General features: G+C 52.3%; 1 protein-coding gene across 1 annotated transcript in view; it reads left to right on the forward strand.

The window, feature by feature from the left end:
* LOC137362382 (disintegrin and metalloproteinase domain-containing protein 33-like) overlaps positions 1–2238 on the forward strand; it is a 378256-nt gene extending 376018 nt beyond the window's left edge. The window contains exon 21 of the mRNA XM_068026792.1: positions 1083–2238. Within this exon, the coding sequence (XP_067882893.1) occupies positions 1083–1247 (165 nt within the window). The 3' untranslated portion in view covers positions 1248–2238. The remainder of the gene's footprint in view (positions 1–1082) is intronic.
* Positions 2239–17316: the final 15078 nt, after the last annotated feature.

Below are 17316 nucleotides of genomic sequence, written 5' to 3' on the forward strand. Positions count from 1 at the left end.
CACTCGGGTGGGTTATTACCCTAACTATGGGTGGTAAATAAATATACCCACCCCCTTGTAGCACTGCTCCAATGATCCGGTGCGGGTATACTGTACACAGTACTCCAGATGTACACGGTACTCCAGATGTACACGGTACTCCAGATGTGGTCTCACCAATACCCTGTATAACTGAAGCATAACCTCCCTACTTTTGTATTCAATTCCCCTCGCAATAAACGATAACATTCTATTAGCTTTCCTAATTACACCAAACTATCATGGGACAACTCAACAGCCATACGAGGAAACTCAGGAACAGGTTTCAATTGTTTATTCAGGCGTACTCAGGGAGAGACTGTCTCGGGCAGTCTGAGCTAGCATTCTGAAATACATTCAAAGTTTCCAGTTTATACAAATTTCTTGTCACACAATATGATTATACAATGGGTAGTTCATCATCTAGCTCTCTGATTAATCAGTTTTGGCTTTATCACATTAGCTAGACCTTCCACGACTTGTTGATTGTGCAGTCTGGGCCACATCCCAGTTTCAATCACTCCCTAACCTCGCCCCTAGCAGCTTATTTGTCTGTTTCTCATCCTACTTGTATATTCTGCTAAATTGCCTTTCTAACTCTCATTATTTCTTCTTAATCCCTTAAATGGGCAAACCCTTATTTTTAAACAGTGACCCCTAGTTTGAGATTCTCCCACAAGGGGAAACATCCTTTCCACATCCACCCTGTCAAGACCCCTCAGGATCTTAAATGTTTCAATCAAGTCACCTCTTACTCTTCTAAACTCCAGCGGATACAAGCCTAGCCTGTCCAATCTTTCCTCGTAAGGCAACCCACCCGTTCCAGGTATTAGTCTAGTGAACCTTCTCTGTACTGCCTCCAGTGCATTTACATCCTTCCTTAAATAAGGAGACCAGTACTGTACACAGTATAACAGATGTGGTCTCACCAATACCCTGTATAACTGAAGTGTAACCTCCCTACTTTTGCATTCAATTCCCCTCGCAATAAATTATAACATTCTATTAGCTTTCCTAATAACTTGCTGGATCCGCACACTAACCTTTTGTGGTTCATGCACTAGGACACCCAGATCCCTCTGCATCTCAGAGCTCTGCAATCTCTCACCAAGGAGTTTTTCAGTGGACACCTGCAGATACCTGAAATTTTTGGATGTTTTGAAAAGGAAGCTGAACTTGCACAAGGACAGGAAAACAGGCAATTTCAAGGAAACGATCAAGGGGTTTGACCTCCTTAGGGCAAGTTTTTGAATGACAAGGGAAACTCTATGTCTGGACATGTGACCTGTACAGAAAGGTTTTGCTTTCACTTTGGATCCTCTGGAAAAACTAGTGAGTTGGACAAAAAGCAAGCATTTGAAATGGTGTTTTAGACCTGCCTGGAGATCAAAGAGGAAGACCCCGAAAAAGACCTCTCTTGTAAAGGAAACTTGCATCTCTTGAGAAGAAACCCTGTATTTGAAAGGTGGCAGATTCCTCTTGCTCCCTGTTTCTGAAGAATTCCTGCATCAAGTATGGTTCCTGTTGCCTCCTGTGTTTTAAGAAATCCTGAAATCTGAAAGAAATCTTCTACTGCTATACTGCCAATATAAGACCTAATCATACCTGTTTCTACACCCCTGCTGAAAGACCTATTTGACACCTGCTGCAGTTTGCATCACAGACTATTCATCAACCTCGCCTGGAGAGACTTCAAGTGGCATCCAACTATTAGAGTCTGGAACACCTCACCAATACGAAGTACTTCCTACCAGAACGTGACATACTAAGTTATTTTATTCCTTTTATTCCTATGAAACAACTGTAAACAAAAATCCTTTTTTCCCCCGGTTAATGTTTTTTTTAAATGTATGTGTGCATGCATGAGAGCTAAGGAAATGAGGAGCTTTTCGTATGTAGATTTATCTCCTTATTGGTTAAGAAATAGTTAATGTTGTTGATTAAAGAAACCTGGTTGATGTGCTTTATTGTGGGGGACAAATAAGAGTATGTAATTCGCTGTTTTCTGGTAGGTGGGAAAACTTGTTGATACACAGTGACCCATGGAGAAATGGGGCTGAATTAACAGTGCACTCCTCCCATCTTGGTCATACCACAAGACATGTTACTTCTTCAAAGAACTCCAATAAATTGTTTAAACATGATTTCCCTTTCACAAAACCACGTTGACTCTGCCTGGCTATCTTGAATTTTACTAAGTGCCTTGCGATAATGTCCTTAATAAATAGCTTCCAGATATTAAGTTAACTGGCCTGTAGTTTCCTGCTTTCTGTCTCCCTTTTTGAATAAAGGAGTTACATTGGCTATTTTCCAAACTGATGGAATCTTCCCCGAATCTAGGGAATTTTGGAAAATTAACACCAAAGCAACAACTGTCTCAATAGCCACTTCTTTTAAGACCTTAGGATGAAGTCCATCAGGACCCGGGGACTTGTCAGCACCAACAATTTCCATAGTAGTCGTTTGGTAGTACAGAACTTGTGTATTGCTGAAAATAGAGACATGGTCAAAGCTTTCCGTCTTACACTCATCAGGACAATCCACAAGAATATCAATGTAAGGGAAAATAACAATTTTATACTGTATGAGAAGAGATTGCTGATCCGTTGGCAAGTGAACTCTGGTATGAAGAATGCACCAGTTTACAGTGGCTGACAGTTAACTGCCAAGCTTTGAAATTTAAACCAGACAGCATGACTCCAATTGGCCGAGGCGTTGCCCTGAGGAATGAACTAGCGAATGGCTGTCACTTATTATGTAACTTTTGAAACTTTTTGAGTTAACCACGGATGGTGGGCCCTCCCTTTGGAATTTTTCTTTCTCATTAGAATGTATCTATTCTGTGTATTCTGAAATAGCTTCTTAAATGTCTGCCACTGCATCTCTATTGAACTATCCCTTAAACTATTTCGCAAGTTCACTTTTGCTACCGCTTATTTCATGCCCTCATAATTGCCCTTCTTTAAATTTAAAATACGAGTCTTAGACCCACTCTTCTCTCCCTCAAACTGAATGTAAAATTCAATCATATTATGATCACTGCTGCCCAGGGGTGCCTTCTCTATGAGGTCATTAATTACTCCTATCTTGTGCACAATACAAGGTCCAGTATAGCCTGCTCTCTGGCTCCAGAAAGTGCTGTTCTAAGAAACTAGCCTGAAAACAATAGAGTCATAGAGTCGTACAGCATAGAAACAGGCCCTTCGGCCCACCGCGTCCATACCGACCATAATGCCTATCCAAACTAATCCCACCTGCCTGCATTAATTCCATATCCTTCTATGCCTTGCTCATTCAAGTACCTGTCCAGATGCCTCTTAAATGTCGCTCCTGTTCCTGCCTCCACCACCTCCGCAGGCAGCTCATTCCAGATACCCACTATTCTTTGTGTGAAAAATTTACCCCTTTGATCCCCTTTAAACTGAGGGAGTGCTGCACTGCAGGAGGGTCAGTACTGAGGGAATGCTACACTGTCGGAGGGTCAGTACTGAGTGAGTGCTGCACTGTCGGAGGGTCAGTACTGAGGGAGTTCCTCACGCTCAAAGTGTCAGTACTGAGGGAGTGCTGCTATGTTGGAGGATCATTACTGAGGGGTGTTTCACTGTCGGAGGGTCAGTACCGAGGGAGGGCCGCACTGTCGGAGGGTCAGTACCGAGGGAGCGCCGCACTGTCAAAGGGTCAGTACCGAGGGAGGGCCGCACTGTCGGAGGGTCAGTACCGAGGGAGGGCCGCACTGTCGGAGGGTCAGTACCGAGGGAGGGCCGCACTGTCGGAGGGTCAGTACCGAGGGAGCGCCGCACTGTCGGAGGGTCAGTACCGAGGGAGGGCCGCACTGTCGGAGGGTCAGTACCGAGGGAGGGCCGCACTGTCGGAGGGTCAGTACCGAGGGAGGGCCGCACTGTCGGAGGGTCAGTACCGAGGGAGTGCCGCACTGTCGGAGGGTCAGTACCGAGGGAGTGCCGCACTGTCGGAGGGTCAGTACCGAGGGAGCGCCGCACTGTCGGAGGGTCAGTACCGAGGGAGGGCCGCACTGTCGGAGGGTCAGTACCGAGGGAGGGCCGCACTGTCGGAGGGTCAGTACCGAGGGAGTGCCGCACTGTCGGAGGGTCAGTACCGAGGGAGTGCCGCACTGTCGGAGGGTCAGTACCGAGGGAGTGCCGCACTGTCGGAGGGTCAGTACCGAGGGAGTGCCGCACTGTCGGAGGGTCAGTACCGAGGGAGCGCCGCACTGTCGGAGGGTCAGTACCGAGGGAGCGCCGCACTGTCGGAGGGTCAGTACCGAGGGAGCGCCGCACTGTCGGAGGGTCAGTACCGAGGGAGCGCCGCACTGTCGGAGGGTCAGTACCGAGGGAGCGCCGCACTGTCGGAGGGTCAGTACTGAGGGAGCTCCGCACTGTCGGAGGGTCAGTACTGAGGGAGCTCCGCACTGTCGGAGGGTCAGTACTGAGGGAGTGCTGCACTGTCGGAGGGTCAGTACTGAGGGAGTGCTGCACTGTCGGAGGGTCAGTACTGAGGGAGTGCCGCACTGTCGGAGGGTCAGTACTGAGGGAGCTCCGCACTGTGGGAGGGTCAGTACTGAGGGAGTGCCGCACTGTCGGAGGGTCACTACCGAGGGAGTGCCGCACTGTCGGAGGGTCAGTACTGAGGGAGTGCTGCACTGTCGGAGGGTCAGTACTGAGGGAGTGCTGCACTGTCGGAGGGTCAGTACTGAGGGAGTGCCGCACTGTCGGAGGGTCAGTACTGAGGGAGCTCCGCACTGTGGGAGGGTCAGTACTGAGGGAGTGCTGCACTGTCGGAGGGTCAGTACTGAGGGAGTGCTGCACTGTCGGAGGGTCAGTACTGAGGGAGTGCCGCACTGTCGGAGGGTCAGTACTGAGGGAGCTCCGCACTGTGGGAGGGTCAGTACTGAGGGAGTGCCGCACTGTCGGAGGGTCACTACCGAGGGAGTGCCGCACTGTCGGAGGGTCAGTACTGAGGGAGTGCTGCACTGTCGGAGGGTCAGTACTGAGGGAGTGCTGCACTGTCGGAGGGTCAGTACTGAGGGAGTGCCGCACTGTCGGAGGGTCAGTACTGAGGGAGCTCCGCACTGTCGGAGGGTCAGTACTGAGGGAGTGCTGCACTGTCGGAGGGTCAGTACTGAGGGAGTGCTGCACTGTCGGAGGGTCAGTACTGAGGGAGTGCCGCACTGTCGGAGGGTCAGTACTGAGGGAGCTCCGCACTGTGGGAGGGTCAGTACTGAGGGAGTGCCGCACTGTCGGAGGGTCACTACCGAGGGAGTGCCGCACTGTCGGAGGGTCAGTACTGAGGGAGTGCCGCACTGTCGGAGGGTCAGTACTGAGGGAGTGCTGCACTGTCGGAGGGTCAGTACTGAGGGAGTGCCGCACTGTCGGAGGGTCAGTACTGAGGGAGCTCCGCACTGTCGGAGGGTCAGTACTGAGGGAGTGCTGCACTGTCGGAGGGTCAGTACTGAGGGAGTGCTGCACTGTCGGAGGGTCAGTACTGAGGGAGTGCCGCACTGTCGGAGGGTCAGTACTGAGGGAGCTCCGCACTGTGGGAGGGTCAGTACTGAGGGAGTGCCGCACTGTCGGAGGGTCACTACCGAGGGAGTGCCGCACTGTCGGAGGGTCAGTACTGAGGGAGTGCCGCACTGTCGGAGGGTCAGTACTGAGGGAGCTCCGCACTGTCGGAGGGTCAGTACTGAGGGAATTATGTTTGTTGTGTATTTTTCGTCTCTGTGTTGCCGGTAATGGTATCATGCTGTGCTTGTTGCTAATTGGCTGAACAAGGTATGGGCGGGGTCTACCTGTTGCCGTCACCACGCGCTCTTTTTATTTGCCGGCAGCTGATTGGAGCGAAGTGCGGTTCAAAGGTCAGCGTCCGAGCGGGAAAAGAAATATTTCGGGAAAACTGTGTGAAATGAGATGAGGGGAGGGGGGAAACTGTGTGAAATGAGATGAGGGGAGGGGGAAAACTGTGTGAAATGAGATGAGGGGAGGGGGGAAACTGTGTGAAATGAGATGAGGGGAGGGGAGGGGGAAAACTGTGTGAAATGAGATGAGGGGAGGGGAGGGGGAAAACTGTGTGAAATGAGATGAGGGGAGGGGGAAAACTGTGTGAAATGAGATGAGGGGAGGGGGAAAACTGTGTGAAATGAGATGAGGGGAGGGGAGGGGGAAAACTGTGTGAAATGAGGGGAGTGGAGGGGGAAAACTGTGTGAAATGAGATGAGGGGAGGGGGAAAACTGTGTGAAATGAGATGAGGGGAGGGGAGGGGGAAAACTGTGTGAAATGAGATGAGGGGAGGGGAGGGGGAAAACTGTGTGAAATGAGATGAGGGGAGGGGAGGGGGAAAACTGTGTGAAATGAGATGAGGGGAGGGGGAAAACTGTGTGAAATGAGATGAGGGGAGGGGGAAAACTGTGTGAAATGAGATGAGGGGAGGGGGAAAACTGTGTGAAATGAGATGAGGGGAGGGGAGGGGGGAAACTGTGTGAAATGAGATGAGGGGAGGGGGAAAACTGTGTGAAATGAGATGAGGGGAGGGGAGGGGGAAAACTGTGTGAAATGAGATGAGGGGAGGGGAGGGGGAAAACTGTGTGAAATGAGATGAGGGGAGGGGAGGGGGAAAACTGTGTGAAATGAGATGAGGGGAGGGGGAAAACTGTGTGAAATGAGATGAGGGGAGGGGGAAAACTGTGTGAAATGAGATGAGGGGAGGGGAGGGGGAAAACTGTGTGAAATGAGGGGAGTGGAGGGGGAAAACTGTGTGAAATGAGATGAGGGGAGGGGGAAAACTGTGTGAAATGAGATGAGGGGAGGGGAGGGGGAAAACTGTGTGAAATGAGATGAGGGGAGGGGAGGGGGAAAACTGTGTGAAATGAGATGAGGGGAGGGGAGGGGGAAAACTGTGTGAAATGAGATGAGGGGAGGGGGAAAACTGTGTGAAATGAGATGAGGGGAGGGGGAAAACTGTGTGAAATGAGATGAGGGGAGGGGGAAAACTGTGTGAAATGAGATGAGGGGAGGGGGAAAACTGTGTGAAATGAGATGAGGGGAGGGGGAAAACTGTGTGAAATGAGATGAGGGGAGGGGGAAAACTGTGTGAAATGAGATGAGGGGAGGGGAGGGGGAAAACTGTGTGAAATGAGATGAGGGGAGGGGGAAAACTGTGTGAAATGAGATGAGGGGAGGGGAGGGGGAAAACTGTGAAATGAGATGAGGGGAGGGGGAAAACTGTGTGAAATGAGATGAGGGGAGGGGGAAAACTGTGTGAAATGAGATGAGGGGAGGGGGAAAACTGTGTGAAATGAGATGAGGGGAGGGGAAAACTGTGTGAAATGAGATGAGGGGAGGGGAGGGGAAAACTGTGTGAAATGAGATGAGGGGAGGGGGAAAACTGTGTGAAATGAGATGAGGGGAGGGGGAAAACTGTGTGAAATGAGATGAGGGGAGGGGGAGGGGGAAAACTGTGTGAAATGAGATGAGGGGAGGGGGAAAACTGTGTGAAATGAGATGAGGGGAGGGGAGGGGGAAAACTGTGTGAAATGAGATGAGGGGAGGGGAGGGGAGGGGGAAAACTGTGTGAAATGAGATGAGGGGAGGGGGAAAACTGTGTGAAATGAGATGAGGGGAGGGGGAAAACTGTGTGAAATGAGATGAGGGGAGGGGAGGGGAGGGGGAAAACTGTGTGAAATGAGATGAGGGGAGGGGAGGGGAGGGGGAAAACTGTGTGAAATGAGATGAGGGGAGGGGGAAAACTGTGTGAAATGAGATGAGGGGAGGGGGAAAACTGTGTGAAATGAGATGAGGGGAGGGGAGGGGGAAAACTGTGTGAAATGAGATGAGGGGAGGGGAGGGGAGGGGGAAAACTGTGTGAAATGAGATGAGGGGAGGGGAGGGGGAAAACTGTGTGAAATGAGATGAGGGGAGGGGAGGGAGGGGGAAAACTGTGTGAAATGAGATGAGCGGAGGGAGGGGGAAAACTGTGTGAAATGAGATGAGGGGAGGGGAGGGGGAAAACTGTGTGAATGAGATGAGCGGAGGGGAGGGGGAAAACTGTGTGAAATGAGATGAGGGAGGGGAGGGAGGGGGAAACCTGTGTGAAATGAGAGAGGGGAGGGGGAAAACTGTGTGAAATGAGATGAGGGGAGGGGAAAACTGTGTGAATGAGATGAGGGGAGGGGAAAACTGTGTGAAATGAGATGAGGGGAGGGGGAAAACTGTGTGAAATGAGATGAGGGGAGGGAGGGGAGGGGGAAAACTGTGTGAAATGAGATGAGGGGAGGGGGGAAAACTGTGTGAAATGAGATGAGGGGAGGGGAAAACTGTGTGAAATGAGATGAGGGGAGGGAGGGAGGGGGGAAAACTGTGTGAAATGAGATGAGGGGAGGGGAGGGGAGGGGGAAAACTGTGTGAAATGAGATGAGGGGAGGGGGGAAAACTGTGTGAAATGAGATGAGGGGAGGGGGAAAACTGTGTGAAATGAGATGAGGGGAGGGGAGGGGAAAACTGTGTGAAATGAGATGAGGGGAGGGGAGGGAGGGGGAAAACTGTGTGAAATGAGATGAGGGGAGGGGAGGGGGAAAACTGTGTGAAATGAGATGAGGGGAGGGGAGGGGAGGGGGAAAACTGTGTGAAATGAGATGAGCGGAGGGGAGGGGGAAAACTGTGTGAAATGAGATGAGGGGAGGGGAGGGGGAAAACTGTGTGAAATGAGATGAGCGGAGGGGAGGGGAAAACTGTGTGAAATGAGATGAGGGGAGGGAGGGGGAAAACTGTGAAATGAGATGAGGGGAGAGGGGAGGGGGAAACTGTGTGAAATGAGATGAGGGAGGGGGAAAACTGTGTGAAATGAGATGAGGGGAGGGGGGAAAACTGTGAAATGAGATGAGGGGAGGGGAGGAGGGGAAAACTGTGTGAAATGAGATGAGGGGAGGGAGGGAGGGGGAAAACTGTGTGAAATGAGATGAGGGGAGGGAGGGGAGGGGAAAACTGTGTGAAATGAGATGAGGGGAGGGGGAAAACTGTGTGAAATGAGATGAGGGGAGGGGGAGGGGGGAAAACTGTGTGAAATGAGATGAGGGAGGGGAGGGGAGGGGGAAAACTGTGTGAAATGAGATGAGGGGAGGGGAGGGGAGGGAGGGGGAAAACTGTGTGAAATGAGATGAGGGGAGGGGAGGGAGGGGAGGGAGGAAAACTGAAATGAGATGAGGGGAGGGGGAAAACTGTGTGAAATGAGATGAGGGGAGGGGGAAAACTGTGTGAAATGAGATGAGGGGAGGGGGAAAACTGTGAAATGAGATGAGCGGAGGGGGAGGGAGGGGAAAACTGTGTGAAATGAGATGAGGGGAGGGGAGGGGGAAAACTGTGAAATGAGATGAGCGGAGGGGAGGGGAGGGGGAAAACTGTGTGAAATGAGATGAGGGGAGGGGAGGGGGAAAACTGTGTGAGATGAGGGGAGGGGAGGGGGAAAACTGTGTGAAATGAGATGAGGGGAGGGAGGGGAAAACTGTGTGAAATGAGATGAGGGGAGGGGAGGGGAAAACTGTGTGAAATGAGATGAGGGGAGGGGAAGGGGAGGGGAAAACTGAAATGAGATGAGGGGAGGGGAGGGGAAAACTGTGAAATGAGATGAGGGGAGGGGAAAACTGTGTGAAATGAGATGAGGGAGGGGGAAAACTGTGTGAAATGAGATGAGCGGAGGGGAGGGGAGGGGAAAACTGTGTGAAATGAGATGAGGGGAGGGGAGGGGGAAAACTGTGTGAAATGAGATGAGCGAGGGGAGGGAGAGGGGAAAACTGTGTGAAATGAGATGAGGGGAGGGGAAAACTGTGTGAGATGAGGGGAGGGGAGGGGGAAAACTGTGTGAAATGAGATGAGGGGGAGGGGGAAAACTGTGTGAAATGAGATGAGGGAGGGGGAAAACTGTGTGAAATGAGATGAGGGGAGGGGAGGGGGAAAACTGTGTGAAATGAGATGAGGGAGAGGAGGGGAGGGGGAAAACTGTGTGAAATGAGATGAGGGAGGGAGGGAGGGAGGGGAAAACTGTGAAATGAGATGAGGGGAGGGGAGGGGGAAAAACTGTGTGAAATGAGATGAGGGGAGGGGAAACTGTGTGAAATGAGATGAGGGGAGGGGGAAAACTGGAAATGAGATGAGGGGAGGGGAGGGGAGGGGGAAAACTGTGTGAAATGAGATGAGGGGAGGGGAGGGGAGGGGGAAAACTGTGTGAAATGAGATGAGGGGAGGGGGAAAACTGTGTGAAATGAGATGAGGGAGGGGAGGGGGAAAAACTGTGTGAAATGAGATGAGGGGAGGGGAGGGGAGGGGGAAAACTGTGTGAAATGAGATGAGGGGAGGGGAGGGGAGAAAACTGTGTGAAATGAGATGAGGGGAGGGGAAAACTGTGTGAAATGAGATGAGGGGAGGGGAGGGGGAGGGGGAAAACTGTGTGAGATGAGGGAGGGAGGGGAAAACTGTGTGAAATGAGATGAGGGGAGGGGGAAAACTCAGTGAAATGAGATGAGGGGAGGGGAGGGGAGGGGGAAAACTGTGTGAAATGAGATGAGGGGAGGGGAGGGGGAAAACTGTGTGAAATGAGATGAGGGAGGGGAGGGAGGGGGAAAACTGTGTGAAATGAGATGAGGGGAGGGGAGGGGGAAAACTGTGAAATGAGATGAGCGGAGGGGAGGGGAGGGGGAAAACTGTGTGAAATGAGATGAGGGAGGGGAGGGGGAAAACTGTGTGAGATGAGGGAGGGGAGGGGGAAAACTGTGTGAAATGAGATGAGGGAGGGGAAAACTGTGTGAAATGAGATGAGGGGAGGGGAGGGGGGAAAACTGTGTGAAATGAGATGAGGGGAGAGGAGGGAGGGGGAAAACTGTGTGAAATGAGATGAGGGGAGGGGAGGGGAGGGGGAAAACTGTGAAATGAGATGAGGGGAGGGGAGGGGGAAACTGTGTGAAATGAGATGAGGGGAGGGGGAAAACTGTGTGAAATGAGATGAGGGAGGGGGAAAACTGTGTGAAATGAGATGAGGGGAGGGGAGGGGGAAAACTGTGTGAAATGAGATGAGGGGAGGGGAGGGGAGGGGGAAAACTGTGTGAAATGAGATGAGGGGAGGGGGAAAACTGTGTGAAATGAGATGAGGGAGGGGAGGGGGAAAACTGTGTGAAATGAGATGAGGGGAGGGGAGGGGAAAACTGTGTGAAATGAGATGAGGGGAGGGGAGGGGAGGGGGAAAACTGTGTGAAATGAGATGAGGGGAGGGGGAAAACTGTGTGAAATGAGGGGAGTGGAGGGGGAAAACTGTGTGAGAATGAGATGAGGGAGGGGGAAAACTGTGTGAAATGAGATGAGGGGAGGGGAGGGGGAAAACTGTGTGAAATGAGATGAGGGGAGGGGAGGGGAAAACTGTGTGAAATGAGATGAGGGGAGGGGAGGGGGAAAACTGTGTGAAATGAGATGAGGGGAGGGGAAAACTGTGTGAAATGAGATGAGGGGAGGGGGGAAAACTGTGTGAAATGAGATGAGGGGAGGGGGAAAACTGTGTGAAATGAGATGAGGGGAGGGGGAAAACTGTGTGAAATGAGATGAGGGAGGGGGAAACTGTGTGAAATGAGATGAGGGGAGGGGGAAAACTGTGTGAAATGAGATGAGGGGAGGGGAGAGGGGGAAAACTGTGTGAAATGAGATGAGGGGAGGGGGAAAACTGTGTGAAATGAGATGAGGGGAGGGGAGGGGGAAAACTGTGAAATGAGATGAGGGGAGGGGGAAACTGTGTGAAATGAGATGAGGGGAGGGGAAAACTGTGTGAATGAGATGAGGGAGGGGGAAAACTGTGTGAAATGAGATGAGGGGAGGGGGAAAACTGTGTGAAATGAGATGAGGGGAGGGGAGGGGGAAAACTGTGTGAAATGAGATGAGGGGGAGGGGGAAAACTGTGTGAAATGAGATGAGGGGAGGGAGGGGGAAAACTGTGTGAAATGAGATGAGGGGAGGGGAGGGGAGGGGAAAACTGTGTGAAATGAGATGAGGGAGGGGAAAACTGTGTGAAATGAGATGAGGGGAGGGGAAAACTGTGTGAAATGAGATGAGGGGGGAGGGAGGGGGAAAACTGTGTGAAATGAGATGAGGGGAGGGGAGGGGAGGGGAAAACTGTGTGAAATGAGATGAGGGGAGGGGGAAAACTGTGTGAAATGAGATGAGGGGAGGGGGAAAACTGTGTGAAATGAGATGAGGGGAGGGGAGGGGGAAAACTGTGTGAAATGAGATGAGGGGAGGGGAGGGGAGGGGGAAAACTGTGTGAAATGAGATGAGGGGAGGGGAGGGGAAAACTGTGTGAAATGAGATGAGGGGAGGGGAGGGGAGGGGAAAACTGTGTGAAATGAGATGAGCGGAGGGGAGGGGGAAAACTGTGTGAAATGAGATGAGGGGAGGGAGGGGAAAACTGTGTGAAATGAGATGAGCGGAGGGGAGGGGGAAAACTGTGTGAAATGATGAGGGGAGGGGAGGGGAGGGGAAAAACTGTGTGAAATGAGATGGGGAGGGGAAACTGTGTGAATGAGATGAGGGGAGGGGGAAAACTGTGTGAAATGAGATGAGGGGAGGGGGAAAACTGTGTGAAATGAGATGAGGGGAGGGGGAAAAACTGTGTGAAATGAGATGAGGGGAGGGAGGGAGGGGAAAACTGTGTGAAATGAGATGAGGGGAGGGGGAAAACTGTGTGAAATGAGATGAGGGAGGGGAAAACTGTGTGAAATGAGATGAGGGAGGGAGGGGAGGGGGAAAACTGTGTGAAATGAGATGAGGGGAGGGAGGGGAGGGGGAAAACTGTGTGAAATGAGATGAGGGGAGGGGGAAAACTGTGTGAAATGAGATGAGGGGAGGGGGAAAACTGTGTGAAATGAGATGAGGGGAGGGAGGGGGAAAACTGTGTGAAATGAGATGAGGGGAGGGAGGGGAGGGGGAAAACTGTGTGAAATGAGATGAGGGGAGGGGAGGGGGAAAACTGTGTGAAATGAGATGAGGGGAGGGAGGGAGGGGGAAAACTGTGTGAAATGAGATGAGCGGAGGGGAGGGGGAAAACTGTGTGAAATGAGATGAGGGGAGGGGAGGGGGAAAACTGTGTGAAATGAGATGAGCGGAGGGGAGGGGGAAAACTGTGTGAAATGAAGATGAGGGGAGGGAGGGGAGGGGGAAAACTGTGAAATGAGATGAGGGGGAGGGGAGGGGGAAAACTGTGTGAAATGAGATGAGGGAGGGGAAAACTGGTGTGAAATGAGATGAGGGGAGGGGGAAAACTGTGTGAAATGAGATGAGGGGAGGGGAGGGGAGGGGAAAACTGTGTGAAATGAGATGAGGGGAGGGGAGGGGAGGGGAAAACTGTGTGAAATGAGATGAGGGAGGGGAGGGGAGGGGGAAAACTGTGTGAAATGAGATGAGGGGAGGGGGAAAACTGTGTGAAATGAGATGAGGGGAGGGGAGGGGGAAAACTGTGTGAAATGAGATGAGGGGAGGGGAGGGGAGGGGAAAACTGTGTGAAATGAGATGAGGGGAGGGGAGGGAGGGGAGGGGGAAAACTGTGTGAAATGAGATGAGGGGAGGGAGGGGAGGGAGGGGGAAAACTGAAATGAGATGAGGGAGGGGGAAAACTGTGTGAAATGAGATGAGGGGAGGGGGAAAACTGTGTGAAATGAGATGAGGGAGGGGGAAAACTGTGAAATGAGATGAGCGGAGGGGAGGGGAGGGGGAAAACTGTGTGAAATGAGATGAGGGGAGGGGAGGGGGAAAACTGTGAAATGAGATGAGCGGAGGGAGGGAGGGGGAAAACTGTGTGAAATGAGATGAGGGGAGGGGAGGGGAAAACTGTGTGAGATGAGGGGAGGGAGGGGGAAAACTGTGTGAAATGAGATGAGGGGAGGGGAGGGGGAAAACTGTGTGAAATGAGATGAGGGGAGGGAGGGGAAAACTGTGTGAAATGAGATGAGGGGAGGGAAGGGAGGGGGAAAACTGAAATGAGATGAGGGGAGGGGAGGGGAAAACTGTGAAATGAGATGAGGGGAGGGGAAACTGTGTGAAATGAGATGAGGGAGGGGTAAACTGTGTGAAATGAGATGAGCGGAGGGGAGGGGAGGGGGAAAACTGTGTGAAATGAGATGAGGGGAGGGGAGGGGGAAAACTGTGAAATGAGATGAGCGGAGGGGAGGGGAGGGGGAAAACTGTGTGAAATGAGATGAGGGAGGGGGAAAACTGTGTGAGATGAGGGGAGGGGAGGGGAAAACTGTGTGAAATGAGATGAGGGGAGGGGGAAAACTGTGTGAAATGAGATGAGGGGAGGGGGAAAACTGTGTGAAATGAGATGAGGGAGGGGAGGGGGAAAACTGTGTGAAATGAGATGAGGGGAGAGGAGGGGAGGGGGAAAACTGTGTGAAATGAGATGAGGGAGGGGAGGGGGAGGGAGGGGAAAACTGTGAAATGAGATGAGGGAGGGGAGGGGGAAAACTGTGTGAAATGAGATGAGGGGAGGGAAAACTGTGTGAAATGAGATGAGGGGAGGGGGAAAACTGTGTGAAATGAGATGAGGGAGGGGAGGGGAGGGGGAAAACTGTGTGAAATGAGATGAGGGGAGGGGAGGGGAGGGGGAAAACTGTGTGAAATGAGATGAGGGGAGGGGGAAAACTGTGTGAAATGAGATGAGGGGAGGGGAGGGGGAAAACTGTGTGAAATGAGATGAGGGGAGGGGAGGGGAGGGGAAAACTGTGTGAAATGAGATGAGGGGAGGGGAGGGAGAAAACTGTGTGAAATGAGATGAGGGGAGGGGGAAAACTGTGTGAAATGAGATGAGGGGAGGGGAGGGGAGGGGGAAAACTGTGTGAGATGAGGGGAGGGGAGGGGGAAAACTGTGTGAAATGAGAGGAGGGGAGGGGAAAACTGCTGTGAAATGAGATGAGGGGAGGGAGGGGAAAACTGTGTGAAATGAGATGAGGGGAGGGGAGGGGGAAAACTGTGTGAAATGAGATGAGGGGAGGGGAGGGGAGGGGAAAACTGTGTGAAATGATGAGGGGAGGGGAGGGGGAAAACTGTGAAATGAGATGAGCGGAGGGGAGGGAGGGGGAAAACTGTGTGAAATGAGATGAGGGGAGGGGAGGGGGAACTGGTGAGATGAGGGGAGGGGAGGGGAAAACTGTGTGAATGAGATGAGGGGAGGGGAAAACTGTGTGAAATGAGATGAGGGAGGGGAGGGGGAAAACTGTGTGAAATGAGATGAGGGAGAGGAGGGGAGGGGGAAAACTGTGTGAAATGAGATGAGGGGAGGGGAGGGGAGGGGGAAAACTGTGAAATGAGATGAGGGGAGGGGAGGGGGAAAACTGTGTGAAATGAGATGAGGGAGGGGGAAAACGTGTGAATGAGATGAGGGAGGGGGAAAACTGTGTGAAATGAGATGAGGGGAGGGGAGGGGGAAAACTGTGTGAAATGAGATGAGGGGAGGGGAGGGGAGGGGAAAAACTGTGTGAAATGAGATGAGGGGAGGGGGAAAACTGTGTGAAATGAGATGAGGGGAGGGGAGGGGGAAAACTGTGTGAAATGAGATGAGGGGAGGGGAGGGGAAAACTGTGTGAAATGAGATGAGGGAGGGAGGGGAGGGGAAACTGTGTGAAATGAGATGAGGGAGGGGAAAACTGTGTGAAATGAGATGAGGGGAGGGGAGGGGGAAAACTGTGTGAAATGAGATGAGGGAGGGGAGGGGGAAACTGTGTGAAATGAGATGAGGGGGAGGGGAAAACTCAGTGAAATGAGATGAGGGGAGGGGAGGGGAGGGGGAAAACTGTGTGAAATGAGATGAGGGGAGGGGAGGGGGAAAACTGTGTGAATGAGGGGAGGGGAGGGAGGGGGAAAACTGTGTGAAATGAGATGAGGGGAGGGGAGGGGGAAAACTGTGTGAAATGAGATGAGGGAGGGGAGGGGGAATAACTGTGAAATGAGATGAGGGAGGGGGAAAACTGTGTGAAATGAGATGAGGGGAGGGGAGGGGGAAAACTGTGTGAAATGAGATGAGGGGAGGGAGGGGGAAAACTGTGTGAAATGAGATGAGGGGAGGGGAGGGGAGGGGGAAAACTGTGTGAAATGAGATGAGGGGAGGGGAGGGGAAAACTGGGAATGATATGAGGGGAGGGGAAAACTGTGAAATGAGATGAGGGGAGGGGAGAAAACTGTGTGAAATGAGATGAGGGGAGGGGAGGGGGAAACTGTGTGAAATGAGATGAGGGAGGGAGGGGGAAAACTGTGTGAAATGAGATGAGGGGAGGGGAGGGGGAAACTGGTGAAATGAGATGAGGGGAGGGGAGGGGTGGGAAAACCTGTGAAATGAGATGAGGGGAGGGGGGAAAACTGTGTGAAATGAGGAGGGGAGGGGGAAAACTGTGTGAAATGAGATGAGGGGAGGGGAAAACTGTGTGAAATGAGATGAGGGGAGGGGGAAAACTGTGTGAAATGAGATGAGGGGAGGGGGAAAACTGTGTGAAATGAGATGAGGGGAGGGGAGGGAGGAGGGGAAAACTGTGTGAAATGAGATGAGGAGGGGAGGGGGAAAACTGTTGAATGAGATGAGGGGAGGGAGGGGAGGGGAAAACTGTGTGAAATGAGATGAGGCGGAGGGAGGGGAAAACTGTGTGAAATGAGATGAGGGAGGGGAGGGGGAAAACTGTGTGAAATGAGATGAGGCGGAGGGAGGGGGAAAACTGTGTGAAATGAGATGAGGGAGGGGAGGGGAGGGGGAAAACTGTGAAATGAGATGAGGGGAGGGAGGGGAAAACTGTGTGAAATGAGATGAGGGGAGGGGAGGGAGGAGGGGAAAACTGTGTGAAATGAGATGAGGGAGGGGAGGGGGAAAACTGTGTGAAATGAGATGAGGGGAGGGGAGGGGGAAAACTGTGTGAAATGAGATGAGGGGAGGGGAGGGGGAAAACTGTGTGAAATGAGATGAGGGGGAGGGGGAAAACTGTGTGAAATGAGATGAGGGGAGGGGGGAAAACTGTGTGAAATGAGATGAGGGGAGGGGGGAAAACTGTGTGAAATGAGATGAGGGGAGGGGGGAAAACTGTGTGAAATGAGATGAGGGGAGGGGGAAAACTGTGTGAAATGAGATGAGGGGAGGGAGGGGAGGGGGAAAACTGTGTGAAATGAGATGAGGAGGGGAGGGGAGGGGGAAAACTGTGTGAAATGAGATGAGGGGAGGGGAGGGGAGGGGGAAAACTGTGTGAAATGAGATGAGCGGAGGGGAGGGGGAAAACTGTGTGA

This window comes from Heterodontus francisci, unplaced genomic scaffold (genome assembly GCF_036365525.1).
Source record: "Heterodontus francisci isolate sHetFra1 unplaced genomic scaffold, sHetFra1.hap1 HAP1_SCAFFOLD_480, whole genome shotgun sequence".
NCBI lineage: Eukaryota > Metazoa > Chordata > Chondrichthyes > Heterodontiformes > Heterodontidae > Heterodontus > Heterodontus francisci.